This window comes from Bombus affinis, chromosome 4 (assembly GCF_024516045.1).
Source record: "Bombus affinis isolate iyBomAffi1 chromosome 4, iyBomAffi1.2, whole genome shotgun sequence".
In the NCBI taxonomy this organism is placed as follows: domain Eukaryota; kingdom Metazoa; phylum Arthropoda; class Insecta; order Hymenoptera; family Apidae; genus Bombus; species Bombus affinis.
Window position 1 is genome coordinate 16,486,743 of NC_066347.1, and position 18,802 is coordinate 16,505,544.

An 18,802-nucleotide genomic window follows, 5' to 3' on the forward strand; every position below is an offset into this window, starting at 1 on the left:
CTAAATTAAGATTCTTAGAATATGATACAATATATAATATATTTTTATACAAATGTAATAAAAATATACATTACATATATATAGTGTCTTTATTATACAAGTATATAAACATAAACTCTCTTTTTCTTATAAAATGTATTCGACATATGTACAACTTTCATATTGATTTTAACTCAAAGTACTATAATCACTGGCCCTCGCGATATCGATTTGTTTTGCGGCTTTTTTACACGCTCTTCTTAAGGATTTTGTGTATCTTAACAATCCGGCTTCAATTTGATCTTCATCCTCGGTCAAAAGATCTTCAACTTTATACGACGGAAGACAATCTGCGCCTCCAACAGCAACCACTTGTCTTGCAATCTCTGGATCTACACAGAGTCTTGTAAGTGCTGCTGCAGCAGTAATTTCTAAACGTCTATATGCATTTTCTAAGCCAGGAGGTCGCATTCTAAGAAAAGAAACTAGCGCGATAGAGGCACGAACTTCCGCCAGATGCGTTCGAGCTTCAGGTATACGTGCTAGTTCACTGATAAGAGCTGCTACCTGCTCCATTAACCAAACATTCTTGCCAGCTGACCTTTTCACAGTTTTGAGCAACTTCTTAACCGTGTCGTGTTCCAGTATCACAAATGCGCATTTTCTAGATTTGGACAGGTGATGGAACGCGGCTGCGACTAGCAATAAAGTCTGACCACAGTTGGTGTTCTCGACTAGACGATTTAAGGGCAATATTAAATCCTTTGCAAAAGGTTCCACATACGGTAGACCTAAACCATTGACCCAGGGTGCGGTGATTTGTACAAGCAATGCTGTTGCTTCCATTTTCTCTTTCTCAGATGTATTATCCACAACTAGTAAGTCTGTCAATATCTCTGGACCACCGTCTTTAACAAACTGGTTTATTGCCGTAGCAGAACAACACACGCTCGCCAATGCACGTAAAGAAGCTGCGACAAAATCTACTGAAGTCCTACCAGCTGTGATCAAGGAGGTCAAAAGCGCCCTGATGCCTGAACATCTTGTGATACTGCTTCCTGCTCGAGGTCCTGCCAAACCTAGAGCAGTTAAAGCTGCTAGAGCACCTCTGGCTAACATGATATCATTTTTTGGCGCTTCTTCCAACCCTCTGACTACCCTCTATAAAACAATATTGATTTTAATGTTGTGTATACTATTTATATATATATTCTTCATTATTAATTACTTCATGATATTCGTATATGTGTATTATGCAGTACGAATTATGTCTTACTTCGATATAAAAATCCAAGCGAGTGTCTACAGTAGCGTCAATATAATTCTTCATACTTTCCAACTGCGTTAATATTGTTTTCAAATTGTTTTGTTGAATTCTACACGGGGGCGGTGCACCTAACTCCGAAAGCAGGGAGAAAGCGTCTTCCTCTATGGCACGTAGAAGCTGCTGCTCCGATCTGCCACTTTCTAAATGCGACACTTTACTGCAAGGAATATGATTCGTCAGTATCATTAATACTATCCATAGATTATCAATATTTTCTGTAGTCAGCATTATTTCTGTAAAATTGAAATATAATTTACAAAGTTTTGAGTCATTTTTTACACTTACCTAAAGATATACTGATAATGTCGATCAAATTGTTCAGCTCTAATAAGTAATTTGTTTGCAGCAGCCGTAGCTAAACTCGACAGATTCTTCAAATCATTCATTTCTTCTTTTTCGTCTAAAAATTCGCTAGGTCTTCGTTGTGGTAGAGCTTTGCTTTGAAGAGTGTTACCACACTCGTTGTCGATTTCCATTGCGAGATCGCTCAACCATGATCTCACCGATGAGGATTGTCTGTAAGTTCTGGAATGTAGAGTAGACTTGTAGGATGATTCTATCTCTGAAAAGTTAGTCGCTATCGATGAGTTTGCGCTTCTTGGCGCGGTCGCATCTTCCGGTGGTTCAGTCGCGTACAAGAAATCGCCAAGGCACTCGTCTTCCAAGGAAACAGGTGGCGGAATTTTCGACGCATCTACTTGATCGTCTTCCGTTCTGTAAAAAATCATTATTTGTCGATTAATAAACTGTCGCGATCAATGAAAATTATAAATGAATTATGATTTATTAAGAATAAAATCAAAATCTTGTTTAACGTTCGAAGAGGCAGGTATCTTCGCACAATTTTATTAGAAGATCGTCATTTTCTTTTTATTCATAAAACTATAGGATTTATGAAGAAAAAATAGTTTATTAACGTAATATGTAATGTTCTATGAGTATCGATAAGGAAGTTACACGATCTACAAAAGCAATTAATAAGTATAATAATTCTAAGTTTGCTTTTCTCAAGTAACGTATTACTTTTTATTTTCAAATTCTCAGAGAAGAAAATATTTTGTCCTCTCGTGTTAAAAATGCTGCAACTTCAGGTCCAGAAAAATTCTTATTAAATAATCCAAGTAACACGTGTCATTCGTCTCGTGTTACGACATTAAGAGAAAAAATGATATTGCTCGGGACAATTAAATAACTGCTTAATCAAGTAATTTCGTCACTCATTAAGCTATCCATTAGTGTAATAACTCTATATTGCGTAAGCATAAATATACAATATTTGTTACGTGCCTGATATTTTAAACCTGACGTCCAATTAATTGCATCGAATAATATAAATTCGAACTATATCTTTATAAAATATAGAGTAGATACAATTAATATAAATGTATCAAAGTAACGTTATTACTGTATATTTACCTCTTTAGAAGTTTGAATTACCGTTTAAAGCATTTCATTCTTCGCGAAAATATCGTAATGTATTTATTTTTTATCTTAACAGTTATAATGGCGTAGATAATTGTATCCGTTGATCGTACAGCATGAAATTTATGCAACATCGCTTCATCTCACAGACTTGTGTTAGCCTGTTTTAACTTATACGATGAAAAGTCATTGATCTTCGTTCCCCCAGAGTGATTCCATTCAAAAAGATCTAATTTCTATCTAAGTATGTTATTTAATATATTACATAATGATAAACAATGTTATCAACTTTCAACATTTTCTCAATTATCAGAATATGCGCTTACTCTGTAATAATACTTTTAATATCGGTCAAATTCCTCCATACTCGCGAATTTATATTGCAACATTAGCGGTAATAAACAATTTTATTCGTCATCCTTTTAAGAAATTGTTGTATCTTCCTTCAAACACTTCTACGTATATTGTTTTCCTATATTTATACCGTTTCCCTCTTCAAGGATTTTCAATTGGATAGATTCGATTTTACGTGAAATTAAAAATTTCTGATAAAAATCTTAAAAATAGATGTGAGAATTGTATTCTAATTCTTTATGTAATGTTTTACACTTTCAGTTTTCTTCTATCCAAGTTTATCTCAATATTATCCGATACTGTTTAATCAAGAGATATTATAGATGATCGAAAACTTCCAAACTATACTAAATCTATAAAAAGAGATATGTGTTTATATAATACTTCAAATTTAAAATTTCAATTTCCAGTAAGTACAGCGAATGATCGACATTCTAATTTGCAAATAATACAAAGTAAATTTACCTTCAAAATCATGTTATATCTATATCCATAAAGGGATCTATACAATATCTTAAAATGTCAAACTTTTCCTCGTTGTATCCTACCTCGCGTTTATCTAAGAAATATCTTTTCCTTAATAAAAATTCCGTTTTCGATGAATCATCGATGTTCCACATAAATAACATAGATGAAATTTAGCTCCAAAATCACACTATATTCATCCAAGAACCTACAATACCTTGCTCATGTCATAACAAATTCATCGAAACCTTCTTCCATTATACTGCAACAATCGACCAGCATCTTCACTTAATCCAAACATAACTCGGAAACATAAACTTCCAACAAATACGATAGATCACAGATGACCCAAATTGCACGAAGAATCTACGGTACCTTAATCGTGCCATAACGAGACAGGAGTCTCGACTACTGTCGCCGCGACATAGTTAAGGCCTAACCACTGTCCAATCCGCATAACCAGGTGCACGGATTCCGTCGTGGAACAATCGGAGATCGACGAAGGAACGGATATATTATAGCGCAAAAAGCTGACTAATCGGTCAGCTCCGGAACTAGAATCGTTCTCTCATGGACGACGGTGACTAATCCCATTTCTTTGACTAAGCTGTACGCCATCACCTGCACACAATCCACTCGGTGCGGTGGCTGGAATTCTTCGTACGTTTGCTGTCGTCGCACCGGGACACACCGGGGCCCAGGTTGACTCAAACCGCGTCGCTCTTTCATTTAGGTATTCCTCGTGTGGCACGTTACATTGAATCACGTACTGGCTCGCGTACATCTATAGGGTGTCAAAAGAAACACGTCCTATTGTCTTGTTAGATGCACAATGTTGGTTCTATTTTAGAAAACCTATTTTAAAACCTGCAGGCTAGTGAAATCACTTTTTATGACACTGACGACGCTGAAATAAATTTACAACAATTGAACGATTCTGAAAATAAGCGAGTGCAGCCACAGGAACCATATGGAGGGCTGAGAATGGTAATGATATAAATCAGTTCACTGCTGGTGCTTATATAATGATATTCCGCGCCTATTGTTACAAAAGGTTGATCATTAAATTGCAACTTAATTAAACATTACACTAAAGAGATAATACATGTAGAAGTTAAAATACGTGGTTTTGTGAATTCAAATTGTTAAAATCTTGGCTCACGCTATTATGATGTTCATTTCGCCATATGTACGTAAAGTAGAATATTATAGGGTTTGAATTATTTCATCTAATCTATGTCTTGAGAAGAAATGGAAGACAGTGTAGATAGCATATAGAACGATTTTGGTTGACTGGGTATGTTTTAAAGAACGAATCCATGTCTTGTGAACTTGATAAAGAAAATTGAAAACTTACACGAACACTTGTTGGTCAATATTGAATCAATACCAATTGAAAATTCAAGGACAATGGGTATAATAACTACCCATATAGAAGGAGGATGAATATTTGATTTGGAGTAGTATAATAAATGATTGATTTAATTGATGATGAAACAAATAATTATGTAAAACCTTCTTTTAAATTAGTCTTTATAACATTACATTCTTTTCAATCCTGATTTTCTATTGCTTTAATCAATTTTTATTTATTTGCAATATTCATTATTACATAAATTTAAATTTATTTCTTCAACTTCTGATCATATGCTAGAATTATTAACATTTTCAGTCGATTATTTGTCTACGTATTCGTAAACGGAATTGTTGAATAATTTAGAATAATTCGAATTGCTAACGTTCTTCTTGATTTTTATTTGATTTCTAATGCATCAATCGTCGATATAAATCGATCTAAGTATTAATTTTATATAAGAGCAAACGTTACAAAGCGAGTTTACGAATCGATCGTCTTTTGCTTCCTGCTATTAATATAGACTCTATAAGTTGCTCCAAATACCGGATTGAACTAGACACTGAGTTTAATTTGCGTTGCAGATGCTCGAACGTATATTAATCGACGTTAATTGATGGTATGTCGTAGTATTTTCCTACCCGTTTTATTTATAATACATTGTTCAGAACCTGTAAGATTTCATAGAAGATATTGACTCAACAATTTCAGAACACGTCTAACATACCAATTTTGTCACTCACTTCCCTGAATATTAATCGTGAAGACGCAAGGACCATTAATTTTAATCTTCAAAAATTATATTCGTCGGTATTAAAGGCTTCGATATTTTTACTTTTACTTTTACTTTTAATATTCATCTTTTACTTTTATTATTTATTCTTTAATCTAAAAGATAAATTTGTAATTTGTAAATGTTGCAAATTATATATGTTTCACTCTCTAAATATCATAATAAATACTGTACTTTGGATATTCTACATACTTATACTCTTACATATTTAAATTTTTCATGTGTGTACAAATATTCACAGTCTAATTATAATACAAATGTAATAAATAGTAATTGCATGTTTAAAAGTCATTTAAAAACTTAACGATATTCACGTATTCGATATTTGTTAATTGTAAAACAAAAAATTAACTCTTCAATATCTGCTTATTCAATATCCATTCCTATATAGCATAAAACACGATTTCTGTTTTCCTCCTTCAAACGTTCATAAAAGATACTTTACCAAAATCACTAAATTGCGCGGAAATCATGCTCATTAAGTTTCCTGTCATAAATCAAACACGAGCTGAGTCGTTTTCGTCACGACGCGTTTTGTATAATGAGTATTTAATATTCCCGGCGATGAGTTGCGCTACTTCCAATGCACCTATAGATTGACGACCGATCCACGTGCATACGCAACCACATGACGTTCCACCATTATATAGGGGTAAATGAGAGTTTACGAAACAACCAGAAGAATAACATGGGAAGTGCCTTACGTGTTGCATTCCTATCGCTTGGCTCACTCTGGGGACATTTATCGCGACGATTCATGTTCTTAAAACATACATCCTTCATACCTTATCGGCTCATACAAGGTGCGGCTTATTTTCAGAGATAATGCCCTTTGGTATGAGACCCTTTAATTTCACGGCATTATCGATCAAACATACCGAACAAATATATATTCTGGATTTGAAATAACTGCAGTGTAGAAAGCGATTGAAATTGTAAGATTAGTATACATATACACATGTAATCATTTGTGTGCTCTACGTTTTTTCATATATATTTTTTTTTTTTTTTTTATGGCGATTAGGATAAGAGATATATTACTATATTATAGAGATAACATACATGCACTAGTTGAAAAATGTGTTTTCGTGCTATCGTATTATTTGTACACTATTCTTCGTGAATACTTTTTTATTCGTAAAACAAATGTTCATCGTGTCACCCCATGTAAATGTCAGATCGTTTATCAGCGCATCCATCAAATATGTATCGCATTGCTATAATACGTAAATATAAATGTTTAACATAATCAATATTTACGTTTATCATATTTATATGTATATGTACAAATATTATATAAGTTATTGTATTATGTAAGTTGTTCTAGGTATATGTAGAGTTATTCTTTTAAAAATCTTAAAACACTTCTGGACAAATTAAAAGAGAGAAATGTATAAAGAAATAATTATGAATTATAGTATATCCGAAACAGTTAATTATTAACTTATCCTCAACTATTTAAAAATATCATTTTAACCAATTTTTAATAATATAATATTTTCATGCGCAAGGCATGTCAGATCAGTCCATCATAATGTATGTATCTGATCTGAATCATAGTAATTAAACTTTTTGTAACTATATAACCATTTTTAACAAGATTTTTTGTATTTAAATTACCTGCGTGATCTTGACACTCCTCGCTCTTCGTGCGTGTTAAGGACCATTTTATTTCGAGGTAAAATTCTGGAGTCCTTGGGAGTAGAGGTATATGTTGGGTTCGGAATAGTCTCATTTTCCAACCAAACAGCACCGATTCTCGAATGCATTCCATGTCGTCGATCCTTAACTCGCTTCCGTCTCCTTCGTCTAGGCGTTTCATTCTCGTATAATTCGGAACAATTCGATCGTTCGGAATCGGAGAAACCGGAATCTAGACTTCGGAGATCTTGACTCAAAGGACTGCACGATCTGTTTGCCAGAACGATATTATTCTCGTCTCCTTTATCTTCGTCCTTTATTTCCATTGTGACCCTATAAAATTTTGAAAATGCTTATTTTTATGTATTACAATGATTGAAAATGCTTATATGGAAAACTTATCGAATATTAATGTAATTTATTTTCCTAGCATCTTTGCTAGCATCTTTAGCCTCGATTAAAAATTAAATAAACCTCGCAATTGCATCTAGTTCTATCCAAGTTAAAAATTTTTCGAAGAAACGTATTTAACAAATGATATAGAAGTATTTGTAACTGTAATCTGCATAAAACATATACGGGTTCAGTCCTTGAACTGAAATTCATCGCACTGATAAAATTGTATCCATAAGTCAAGAAAGAACTGGAGCAAAATTTTAAATTGTCAAATTACATATTTATCGTTCATTAAAATATATTATCTTATTCTATCAACATATTAAAGATCCTTTCTAAAAAAATCACATATCACTGATATACGTAATACAAGTATAATAGTAAGTATAAGTGTAATAAATAATCGTACATTAAAATCAATTACTTTTGCAAAAATAAATATACAAATATATAAAGAACTACGGCAGATCAAAGGATAACATTTAAACATGGAAATAATGCTGGATTTATTAAACACCATTGTGATTAAAAACATAGTTCACAAAATACGAGACTAAAGGCATCAATGTAAAGAATAATTCGTGAACGATTTGAACGCTTGAAAACTTATCATACGGTTGTTGTGAAACTTAAGTAATTAAAGCTAACGGTACGAAAGTAGCGTTGTGTGTCAATGTGATAAGGAAGAACCAATAATAGTCAAACAAACGTACTTGATATGCTCGAGCAAACTTACGACAACATAAATTTCATCCTGATCGCAATAATTTCACTTACGTCTGAGTCATCAGATTTTCCTCGTGTATCGTTGTCATTCTCGAATATTGTCGTTCATCGTTTTCGTTTAGGCAGACGCGAATCGCCGTTACGTTTTCAGCATCGATCGTGTCGCTGGTATCGTTGATGCTGGACGAGTGCTCTTCTTCCGTTTCCTCTTCGGCTACTTCAAGATTGTACGCTATGTTTTGCTTGACATTAGCAAAATCGTTCCTCGAAGCGAAAGGATCCAAACTTTCTAGATCCTGAGACGCCATGTGACTCCAGAACACTTTGCTTTGATGTCTCTTAAACGCGCTCATTTTTTATATTCGCTTTCCTCGGCCAACTTTCGCGGCGATTCTAATCTCTTTTTATGAGGTATTCTACGTTGAACTGGTCGAAAGAGAAATTAGTTCAAATGCTTTGGGAAAGCTCCTTGAAATATTCAGGTTCGACAGTAACGACGAGGATGAGCAATGATGCCACATGTGATGCCACACTGGGGTGGTTTTACGATTCAGTAGAGCGAAACGACCCTCCTACAGGTCGCGTGCACGGAGGACCGTATGGTGTCCATTGCAACCCCCATGAAGAATCCAATCGCTTTTCTCACTGACACCAAGAACTCTTCCTTTTACACGTTCTTTAAAATTTCTTCTTTTTTAAATTATGATTTCTAAACAATTTCTATTTAAACTGCACGATTTATGGCATGTACAAAAAACATGAAAATATCAACTTTTGGAGGTATTTAGGTAGTATTTAATTGTAAACTTTAGAAGAGCATCGCCAAGTTGTTGAATGATTTAGTTCGGTCTTTAGTGAATTTTAAGTTCATTGTTTTATCGTTAATTAAGTACTAACACACATTGTCTCGCGTGCTTATGTGTAATAATTTGTAGTAAATACAGTATAACGATACCAATATTGTTCGGAATTTATATGTCGAATCAATAATCCATTAGATGCACTCGTACATCGATCGATCGATCTAAACGTATTGGTGCTTCGCGAACGACTGACTCGTATCGGGTCGCTTCCGACTTCCTCCCATAAGTCGCGCTCCCTTCCCGCCTCGAGCTCGTAAGCCAACTTGTATGAAAATAGAGCTCCTCCCCTTCTCTTTTGTCACCTCTACGGGGTGCGTACCAGTACGTGTACCCCCGTGCACCCTAGTATGTGTAACTCATGTGTAACCGCCAAAGCGTAACTAGGTGCATTCTACGTACAGGGCAGTGGCGTCAATAGGAAGTCCGTCCGATTGTTTTCTATCAAATATAGTGCAATTAAATGTTGCAATTAAGGTGTTTCGACCCCTGCAAGAAACACGAGACAATAGTCAATTTTTAGTAACCTAAAGATCAAAATTATTTAACGAAATTGAACAAAGAAATATCATAGAGGGAACCGGTAATAATTTAGTAATAAAAGCAATATTAAAACAAACACAAGCGAAAAATTATATAATATATTAAAATGATTTATTAAAAGAATAGATTAATATTCATAATCGCTTATGTTTTATAAGAAAAATTTGCGAAACAAGGAAGGCCGTTCATAGATTTTCGGAGAAGGGAGATTAAAATCGTGCGGATGCAGTATGTGAGCCACGAGCGACGTCACGAAATCACGCCAATGCTATTTTTAAGGGCCAGGTGTGACTCCCGGTTCCCTATCGCTCTCGTGCACATGTATGTACACGTGGGGGTCGGCTTCCCCCTGCGAAAACAGGCTGAAGAGGCATTTCCACCACCACCGAACCTAGGGGCACGCGCCGCTCTGGACATCTGCGTGAAATGCTTCCAGTGATGAGTGTTCCGCACCTTTATATGTATGGATGATTCACTTAGTCAATTCTTTTACGACTTCGATCGCCGATTCACTTCAATTGGTTGGATTTGCGGAACAGTCATTTAAAACTGATTATGCGTTAGCGATTGTTTCACTCTAATAGTATGGAACGATTGTATACATTAGAACGTGCTAAAAATTTATGAAATATTAGTTTTATAATTTGTATCTTGTATGTATGTGTATATATCACTTATTACAGTGTACACAATTACATAATCTAGCATTGTTAAATTTTAAGTACTTTACGCGTTTAACAAAGGATATTTAAATCATGTCGATGGACCATACATTCTAATTACGATTTAAATTGCTGGAACAGAGACTATGACGCATAGCCTAGCAAGTTTTATTCTTCCTTTTAACGATCATTTCGTGGATCGATGATTTCACACGTTGGAATTTTATTAATAATGGATTCCTTCGAACGTAAAATCTTTGGATGTAGGATGCTCCTGAACGTAATACATAATTAGTTCCTCGTAGCATTACATTACAAAAAAGATCTCTTAAAACCGTTAATTAAATCGTAGAATCGACTATGAAATTATATATACTTTTACCAATGGCGACTATATCTTACAAATAGTTTCTTCGACGATTCGTGGAAAGTGAGATTATATGACTACATCGAGCAAAAGAAAGCGCGTCTTCGAACATTAATTTGCATATGCAGCACCCGTATATTACTCGTATATACACGCGTGTTATGTGTGTACATGCATTGATGTGAATAAAATGATTGAAACGCGAAGACATTAGCTTTACTGAAATGCCAAGGCTAATTTCGCGCAGAAAACCTGTTATTGCGCGCGCATCTTCGTAGTATGTTATTGAAAGAAAAATGATAAAGGGGTAAATACACGTTTTTAGAAACATTGAAAGAACGATAATCAATACGGTATACTTCTTGATTAACGATAATCCAGAATGCCTTTATTCTGTAACGACCGTTGTCCTATGGCATTGTCTCGAAACGTCAAATACATATGCGCGGTAACGTCTGCAGCTATGCGTCCCATAAAAGCATCAAAAGGTCTACAGGACCCCTATTGTGCGTGGAGATCCGTATGAAATAGGGGACAGCTGGGAGTAGACCGTTATTTAAACGTGCGCGCGCGCGCGCGCTGCCGAGCACGCGTCTATCCAAATTGGTTAGTGGAATTTAAATTTCTGATAAAAGACTCAGAAACTTTTATCGTATCATATGTTCCGATAACTGCAACTGTAGGGATACAATCGAATTTTTACCAAGCAGATGTTGAATTTTGCGATCTCATTATATGTCGTGCATACCAAATACTCCTGCAAATAGAGAATTTTTGTTTATGTATAAATATAAAAATCGTATATAATTTCATAACTTTTTTACGAAATTATAGAGTTTTAATAATATATATGTATATGTACTCAGATATAGGAAAATACTATTCTTTACATAAAATGTTAATATTTTATGATATAAAATTCTATCTATTAATTCCTGCAAAAGATTGTTCAATCTGTAAGAATTACTAAACATTCCTTTTTTACAAATAAATCTACATATAATTTAATGTACTTTCATTAGTTATATCTCTATTTAAAAACACAATATAATTAGATGTAAGTAATATTATACTTATTATTGATAAAACATTTAAGTCAGCGTATGATGTGCCAATTTATACCTTTGACAAGCCTTAAAAGGAATTAAATTCAGAATCGTATCGGTCATATCAGTATGGCGCGCCATCTACATATGAATATTATATCAGAAGATTCTTGATGTTTTTCACTAAAATTTAATGGTGAAAAATACCTTCCGTTCTCTAAGCACTTTAATCTCATTTTTGATTGGTGAAAAATAATCTGAGTCTTTTATGTTAACCAATCAAAGAAACGCTAGAATGGAATGCGGGAAGAAATCTTTGGTGTTTCAAGTGGAGGTGCCACTAACTCCACCTATCGATAGACAATTTCTTGTAATTGTGCTTTGCTGTGGCGTTGAACAAACTTTATTCGATTATAAATTGTGTCCCATTGCTTTAGCAGTAATTCAAAATGGTAATTAATTGATTTTCATCTTCCTTTAGTATATCGTAAAGTAATATTTTTGAAATATCGCCAGAAATCGAAATTATAATGAATTAACTTTCGTTACCCGGTTTCGTATAGAGATATGACAAATGGCGCACGTGTATCAATAGATCTTTTTAATTATAAACTAAAAAAAATTATTTCTTAAAAATATTATAATACAATTTATAAAACAATTGTAACTTACAAACTTTTTATAGTTTATTATACTTTCAAGTGATTGAATAAATAATACTTCGCATTATTAGACGATAAATTAATGCAAAAAATATCATAAAGATGCGAAAAATATAATTAGAACGTGGCAACTTATATGACATAAAGAAATTAAAATATATGGAAAATGTTTGTTAATATTAGTAATAAAAATAGTTCTAAAAATTTAAATGGTCATTTGCAGGTTTCCTTGAATCCTGTCAGGATCCTCAAAAATGAAGCAGAAGAAGAGAAAGCAGAAATTGCCAGGCTAAGTTTGTTTGTAGGAGCAATAGCCATTGGCGACTTAGTAAAGTCTACACTTGGACCTAAAGGTATGGATAAGATATTGGTGGCTCATGGCCGATCTGCAGGACAAGTTCAAGTTACCAATGATGGTGCAACTATTCTCAAAAATGTTGGTGTGGATAATCCTGCTGCTAAAATCTTAGTAGATATGTCGCGTGTTCAAGATGATGAAGTTGGTGATGGTACCACTTCTGTAACTGTCCTTGGTTGGTATAATTATTTTAATTTCTTTAGTATCATTAGTATATAACTTAGGAAAATTCTTTTATATTAAAAATAATATATAAAATCAATATAAAATTTTAGTATTATTTGTACTTAATATGCAGTGTTTAAAATAATCATTTCATATTTTAGCTGCTGAATTATTAAGAGAAGCAGAGAAATTAATAGATCAAAAAATTCATCCACAAACCATAATTTCTGGCTGGAGAAGTGCAACTAATGTAGCAAGAGAAGCTTTGAAAAATGCTGCAGCTGATAATTCTGCAGATCCTGAACGTTTTCGTGAAGATTTGTTAAATATTGCCCGTACAACTCTGAGTTCGAAAATTCTGTCCCAACACAAGGAACATTTCAGCAAGCTTGCAGTAAATGCTGTGTTGCGTCTTAAAGGATCTGGCAATTTATCAGCTATTCAAATAATTAAGAAGCGTGGAGGAACTTTAGGTGATTCCTTCCTTGATGAGGGATTCTTACTAGACAAAAAACCTGGTGTACATCAGCCACAGAGAATAACTGATGCACGTATACTTATAGCGAATACTCCTATGGATACAGATAAAATCAAGGTAAAGAAGAAATATATGAATTTATAATAGTTCTATAAGTTCTATAGTAATTCAGCAATATTCATGTATATATTGGTTTACAGGTATTTGGTTCTAGAGTTAGAGTTGACTCAATGGCAAAAATTGCAGAATTAGAAGGAGCAGAGAAGGAAAAAATGAAGGTAACTATAAAGTGTAATTATATTACAATTAACAAAAAGAGCTATGTTTAATTATTTATAATCGCGTGTTTACAATTTAGGATAAAGTTGAGAAGATCATAAAACATGGCTGCAACGTTTTTGTTAATAGACAGTTGATTTATAATTACCCAGAACAATTATTCGCTGACGCTAATATTATGGCTATCGAGCATGCTGACTTTGATGGTATTGAACGACTTGCTCTTGTTACTGGTGGGGAAATTGTCAGTACCTTTGATCATCCTGACATGGTGAAACTTGGCAAATGTGATCTCATTGAACAGGTATGACTGAATAAATTGGAATTATGATTAGTGAATTAGCACTTTTAAAGATACATTAATTTTTTTAGATAATGTTGGGTGAAGACACTTTATTACGATTTTCTGGAGTTCCATTAGGAGAAGCTTGTACAGTAATTATTAGAGGTGCAACCCAGCAAATTCTTGATGAAGCTGAGAGATCTTTGCATGATGCGCTTTGCGTATTATCAGCTACAGTACGTGAATCGAGAATTGTTTATGGAGGAGGATGTAGTGAGATGATAATGGCTTGTGCCGTAATGAACGCAGCTACTTCTACTCCTGGAAAAGAAGCAGTTGCAATGGAATCTTTTGCTCGTGCATTGCAACAATTGCCCACTGTTATTGCCGACAATGCTGGTTACGATTCAGCTCAACTAGTTAGTGAATTGAGAGCTGCACATAATTCTGGCGCAAATACCATGGGCCTCGGTATGTTTATTTTGAAATAATAAATATAATTTACAGTTGTTATTGTTGTAAATAGCAATAATAGATTATTAATTATTTTGACTTATCTCTTATTAATAGATATGGAGCAAGGAAAAGTAGGCTGTATGAAACAATTAGGAATAACTGAATCTTGGGCTGTGAAGAGGCAAGTTTTAGTTAGTGCAGCAGAAGCAGCCGAAATGATTTTACGTGTAGATGATATTTTACGGGCTGCACCCAGAAAGCGCGTCAAGGATCGCGGACGTTGTTAATTAAACCAGATACTCGTTCACTGCTTTATCTGCACTGCTTTTTTCGTAACACGAATTATAATTAAATAATAAACAATTCAGCTTCGTCCCTTTTGTTAATAAATATTGACACTAATTAATACCAACATATTTCTTTAATGCTATGGTATGTAATACTATTTTACGTTATAAATTTTACATCACTGTTCGAAACAGAAATAAGAGAAGGGTTTATAAAAAAATCGGACATTTTGCGATCATCATTTTTTATAACAATACAATAGGTTTAACATCAATAAATGCTTAATACCCTAAAATTGTATATTTTCCTTACTAAAGCTTTGTATTAGCAACATCTATACAAAATTATAAATTTGAATAGAAAATTATTATAAATGTCATTTATAATAAGAATGCAATTGTCTGAACAAAAATGTAATTAAAAATATAATAAATTCGTACAATTGTAAGGAATACTATTATGTACATCAAGTCAACCTAACTCGTATTTTTAAATCTTGAACTGATATTATATTCGTTTACATTGACCAATATACGATATATATTAAAAGATGAGATATGTTTATGAATATAAATTTAAATTTATGAACTTAAGTGAACTTAAAATTATAAGCCAATTTTTTAGCCAAACTAACTAACAAGTCATATATATTCTACATTTAAATGTGACAAAAATAATTTGTTGCTTTAGTATGCAAATCGTAATTTTGGATCATAACCGAGTTTATCAAGGTTAGGATTACAAGCAAAATTAATCATTGGAGGTGGACCACACATAAGTACTATTGTATCAGGTGATGGAGGGAATAAATGATCCTTGATCATATCCGCATTTATAAATCCAGTACTGTACGGCCAATTTTCACTACTAGTATCTATCGTATACCAGAGTTTCAATTTGTTAGGATGATTCTTCGCAATATCATCTAATTCATCTCGAAGTAATATATCTTTTTCTGTTTGATTGGCAAAAAGTAGTGAAGCTTGAGTTTCATCTGTAGAATCCTTTATTATAGCACGAATTAATTGTAGCATTGGTGTGATTCCTGTCCCACCAGCTAACATTACAATCTGCAACAACATACAAATTTATTTATTTCTTAAAGTTTACAAAGAGAAAATATAATTGCATAAATTAAATACATGTACCTTTTTAACATTATATTCCACAGGTGGATCTTTTCTCAAAATTTTTATAGAAAATTTTCCATGGCCTTTATAAACAAGCCGACCAGAAGGTCCTCTAAAATCAACTGTCTCCCCAATTTTTAAGTTTTCTAAGTATTGAGACATTTTTCCTCCTTCAGGGAATTTTGGATGTACATTTTTAAAATATACCTAAATATATAATTTTATTCATAACTCTCATATTGAACTACATAAATCATATTTTATTCATTTTATTATTTACCTTAATAACAAGATCTACATAACCATGGTCATCATCACTTGATACAGGTGTATAAGAGCGTATAACGACTTCATCCCCAATCTTCACTGTTAAATGAACATGTTGACCGATTGGTAATCCTAATATATGATCGGAAGTTGGCAATGCAAATCTGAATTTTCTTGTATCATGACTTAATATGTCTTTTTTTATTAATGGTAAACTATATTTAACAACTGGTTCAACCAGTAAAATTGGAGATTTCTTTTTCTTATCACTTCTCCAACTGTTGTAAAATTTCACTGCTAATCCTATTACAGCTATGGTTCCTACAGCAGCCAGTACTGATACAAACTAAAACAAAAAAAGGAAAATATAGAAATTACAAATTTAAAAATGAAGTTTATAAAATAAACATATTCATTGTATTTAAAATTTTGATCAAATTTGCAAGCATTTTGAAGATTATTAAAGAGTTATATGTAATACTTAAGTACTGATTTTTAATACACAAAACTAATTTGAAAAATACGATATCAATTCAAAAGATATTATCAATAAAGTAGATGAGAATACTCAAAACGTGACAATCTATTGAATGTCATCTGCATATATAGAAATACATTAAATCATGAACTTTATAGATTCTTCTTACAACAATAAATACTTAGAATCTTCAGCTTTTAAACAATTTAATTTACTGTAGTACATAACATGTCATCACACAAACATTCTTACAATTTCTTTTACAATTATATTACACTTTTTATCCATTTATTAAAAAGGACAAACCTATTACCTACAATGAAACAATAATAAACTAATATACGAGAAATTGATTGCTTGAGTTATACAAAAACACAACGCCAACCAGTTACATGCATTGCGGCTTATTAATTTTTTTCGAAATTTTCGATTAATAAAAATAATACGGTTTCAGAGAACTTATATTTTTTATTCAAACTACTTACCAGTGATCGTAAGTTTGACATCGTAAATTAAATCACACGTGGTTAGAATCTCAGTAAAAAAATGTTGAAAATGAGGCTAAGGTCGTAATCACAAGAGGAGATAGAAAAGGTAAACAAAAAAGGAATCCGTAAGATTCACAAGTGCTAATGCTTTGGTAGCACACTTATTGAGAAAGAGTACAGAAATGTCTACAGTTCGTTACCAGTTTTGAAAGTTTTTCATGCACACACTTCGAGAAATTGCCGGCTTCTACATGGGGTCAGACACAGGACGCTACCCTTTAAAATAGATCTTACTTCCCTCGATCTAAGAACAGTTCTACTATTCCAGTATATTTATAGCTATATTACCGAAGGTATTACAAACGTAGAGTAAATGTGGCTTTATATATTGTAATATGTTGTATATTGTTAAATATTGGGTAACGCATCAAAAGAGGATTGTCATAATTGTCATAATTGCTATAAAGTATATAACATAACACTACAATTTTTCTACATAATTTTATATATATATGTACATATAATAACAGTATTAATATAATAATATTAGACAAATGGAAGCATTTTTATCAAAGGGAAAGTTTTTTAATCAATCAACTAACCTTAGTGAATAATGTATGTATACATATATTACGAAGAGCTTAATAAAGATATATATTCATATATGTAAGTATATTCATAAGATTCATTGAAGTGACAAATAATAAGAATCTAAGGAGTAGATTTGTATTAATTTAAATTTAACAATGTTTTGAATTGCTTCAAATTGTCGAATTTATAAATCTGATTAGATGATCAAAAATTTAAATAATAGCAAGCACTTACGTACTCGTTTACTTTATCTGTCTAAATATAATCGTTTAATTACATAATTTGATAATGAACAAATTTAATTTTCGATTAAGTTCAAACTAAAAAGGAACCATTATATTTAAATAAATATTTTATATTATACGTTTATGTATAAACAAATAATAAAAAAATTTTATTAAATGCCATATACGCACGTTAAATCCATTTGATGCAAAACTCACTTCATTCGGCATAATTACGATAATTGTATTATTTACTATATATTCACAAGGAACGTATCACCTTATAACTATTATATCATTCAATTCAGTTTATTTATAAATGTCGTTTGCAAATTAAACTATAAACGGTACTTATTCTAAAAGAATTCGATGCACAATATTATAATTATCGGCTCAACTGGATGATCGTACAATTTTTACAACTACAATCATATTTACTGAATGATGAAACAATCTTGATTCAAGGTCGCTGCTTACTGATAATATGTTTTTAGATATTCTTTTTATAGCGTAAAAACTTGTAAAGCGTTTAAGATAGAGATGTTGAAAAATAACTTAACTAATTTTATATTACTTTCAAGTAATTTGAACAATAATGGCACTACTCGTTAAAAAAAAATTATAAAATGAATGATATTTCGCTTATAATATCATGTCCTTTTAACAATTATCTCAAAAGTACAAAGTATATGTATATAATAATTTTTCAATGTCATCTTA

At 32.5% G+C, this 18,802-nt stretch overlaps 3 protein-coding genes across 5 annotated transcripts; 1 reads left to right on the top strand and 2 right to left on the bottom strand.

Moving 5' to 3' along the window:
• Positions 1 to 70: 70 nt before the first annotated feature.
• Positions 71 to 9,530, bottom strand: LOC126915340 (protein inscuteable homolog). The gene is made up of 5 exons (XM_050719932.1): positions 8,509 to 9,530; positions 7,315 to 7,668; positions 1,592 to 2,020; positions 1,256 to 1,463; positions 71 to 1,140 (listed from the first exon to the last, which is right to left on the bottom strand). Exons 1-5 carry the CDS (start codon positions 8,808 to 8,810, stop codon positions 169 to 171), a joined length of 2,265 nt encoding a protein of 754 aa, XP_050575889.1. The 5' UTR covers positions 8,811 to 9,530; the 3' UTR covers positions 71 to 168.
• Positions 9,531 to 12,244: 2,714 nt separating this feature from the next.
• LOC126915504 (T-complex protein 1 subunit beta) lies at positions 12,245 to 15,199 on the top strand. The gene is made up of 7 exons (XM_050720221.1): positions 12,245 to 12,387; positions 12,821 to 13,130; positions 13,282 to 13,715; positions 13,799 to 13,876; positions 13,957 to 14,181; positions 14,250 to 14,631; positions 14,731 to 15,199. The coding sequence occupies exons 1-7, from the start codon at positions 12,385 to 12,387 to the stop codon at positions 14,901 to 14,903; spliced, it is 1,605 nt and encodes a 534-aa protein (XP_050576178.1). The 5' UTR covers positions 12,245 to 12,384; the 3' UTR covers positions 14,904 to 15,199.
• LOC126915513 (NADH-cytochrome b5 reductase 3) lies at positions 15,132 to 18,557 on the bottom strand. 3 transcript variants are annotated; one of them, XM_050720251.1, is made up of 4 exons: positions 18,302 to 18,557; positions 16,315 to 16,647; positions 16,053 to 16,241; positions 15,132 to 15,974 (listed from the first exon to the last, which is right to left on the bottom strand). In XM_050720251.1, the coding sequence occupies exons 1-4, from the start codon at positions 18,311 to 18,313 to the stop codon at positions 15,591 to 15,593; spliced, it is 918 nt and encodes a 305-aa protein (XP_050576208.1). In that variant the 5' UTR covers positions 18,314 to 18,557; the 3' UTR covers positions 15,132 to 15,590. The 3 variants fall into 3 exon arrangements, with proteins under 3 accessions (XP_050576208.1, XP_050576206.1, XP_050576207.1); XM_050720249.1 differs by having other exon boundaries at positions 18,275 to 18,554; XM_050720250.1 differs by lacking the exon at positions 18,302 to 18,557 and adding an exon at positions 17,265 to 17,583.
• Positions 18,558 to 18,802: the final 245 nt, after the last annotated feature.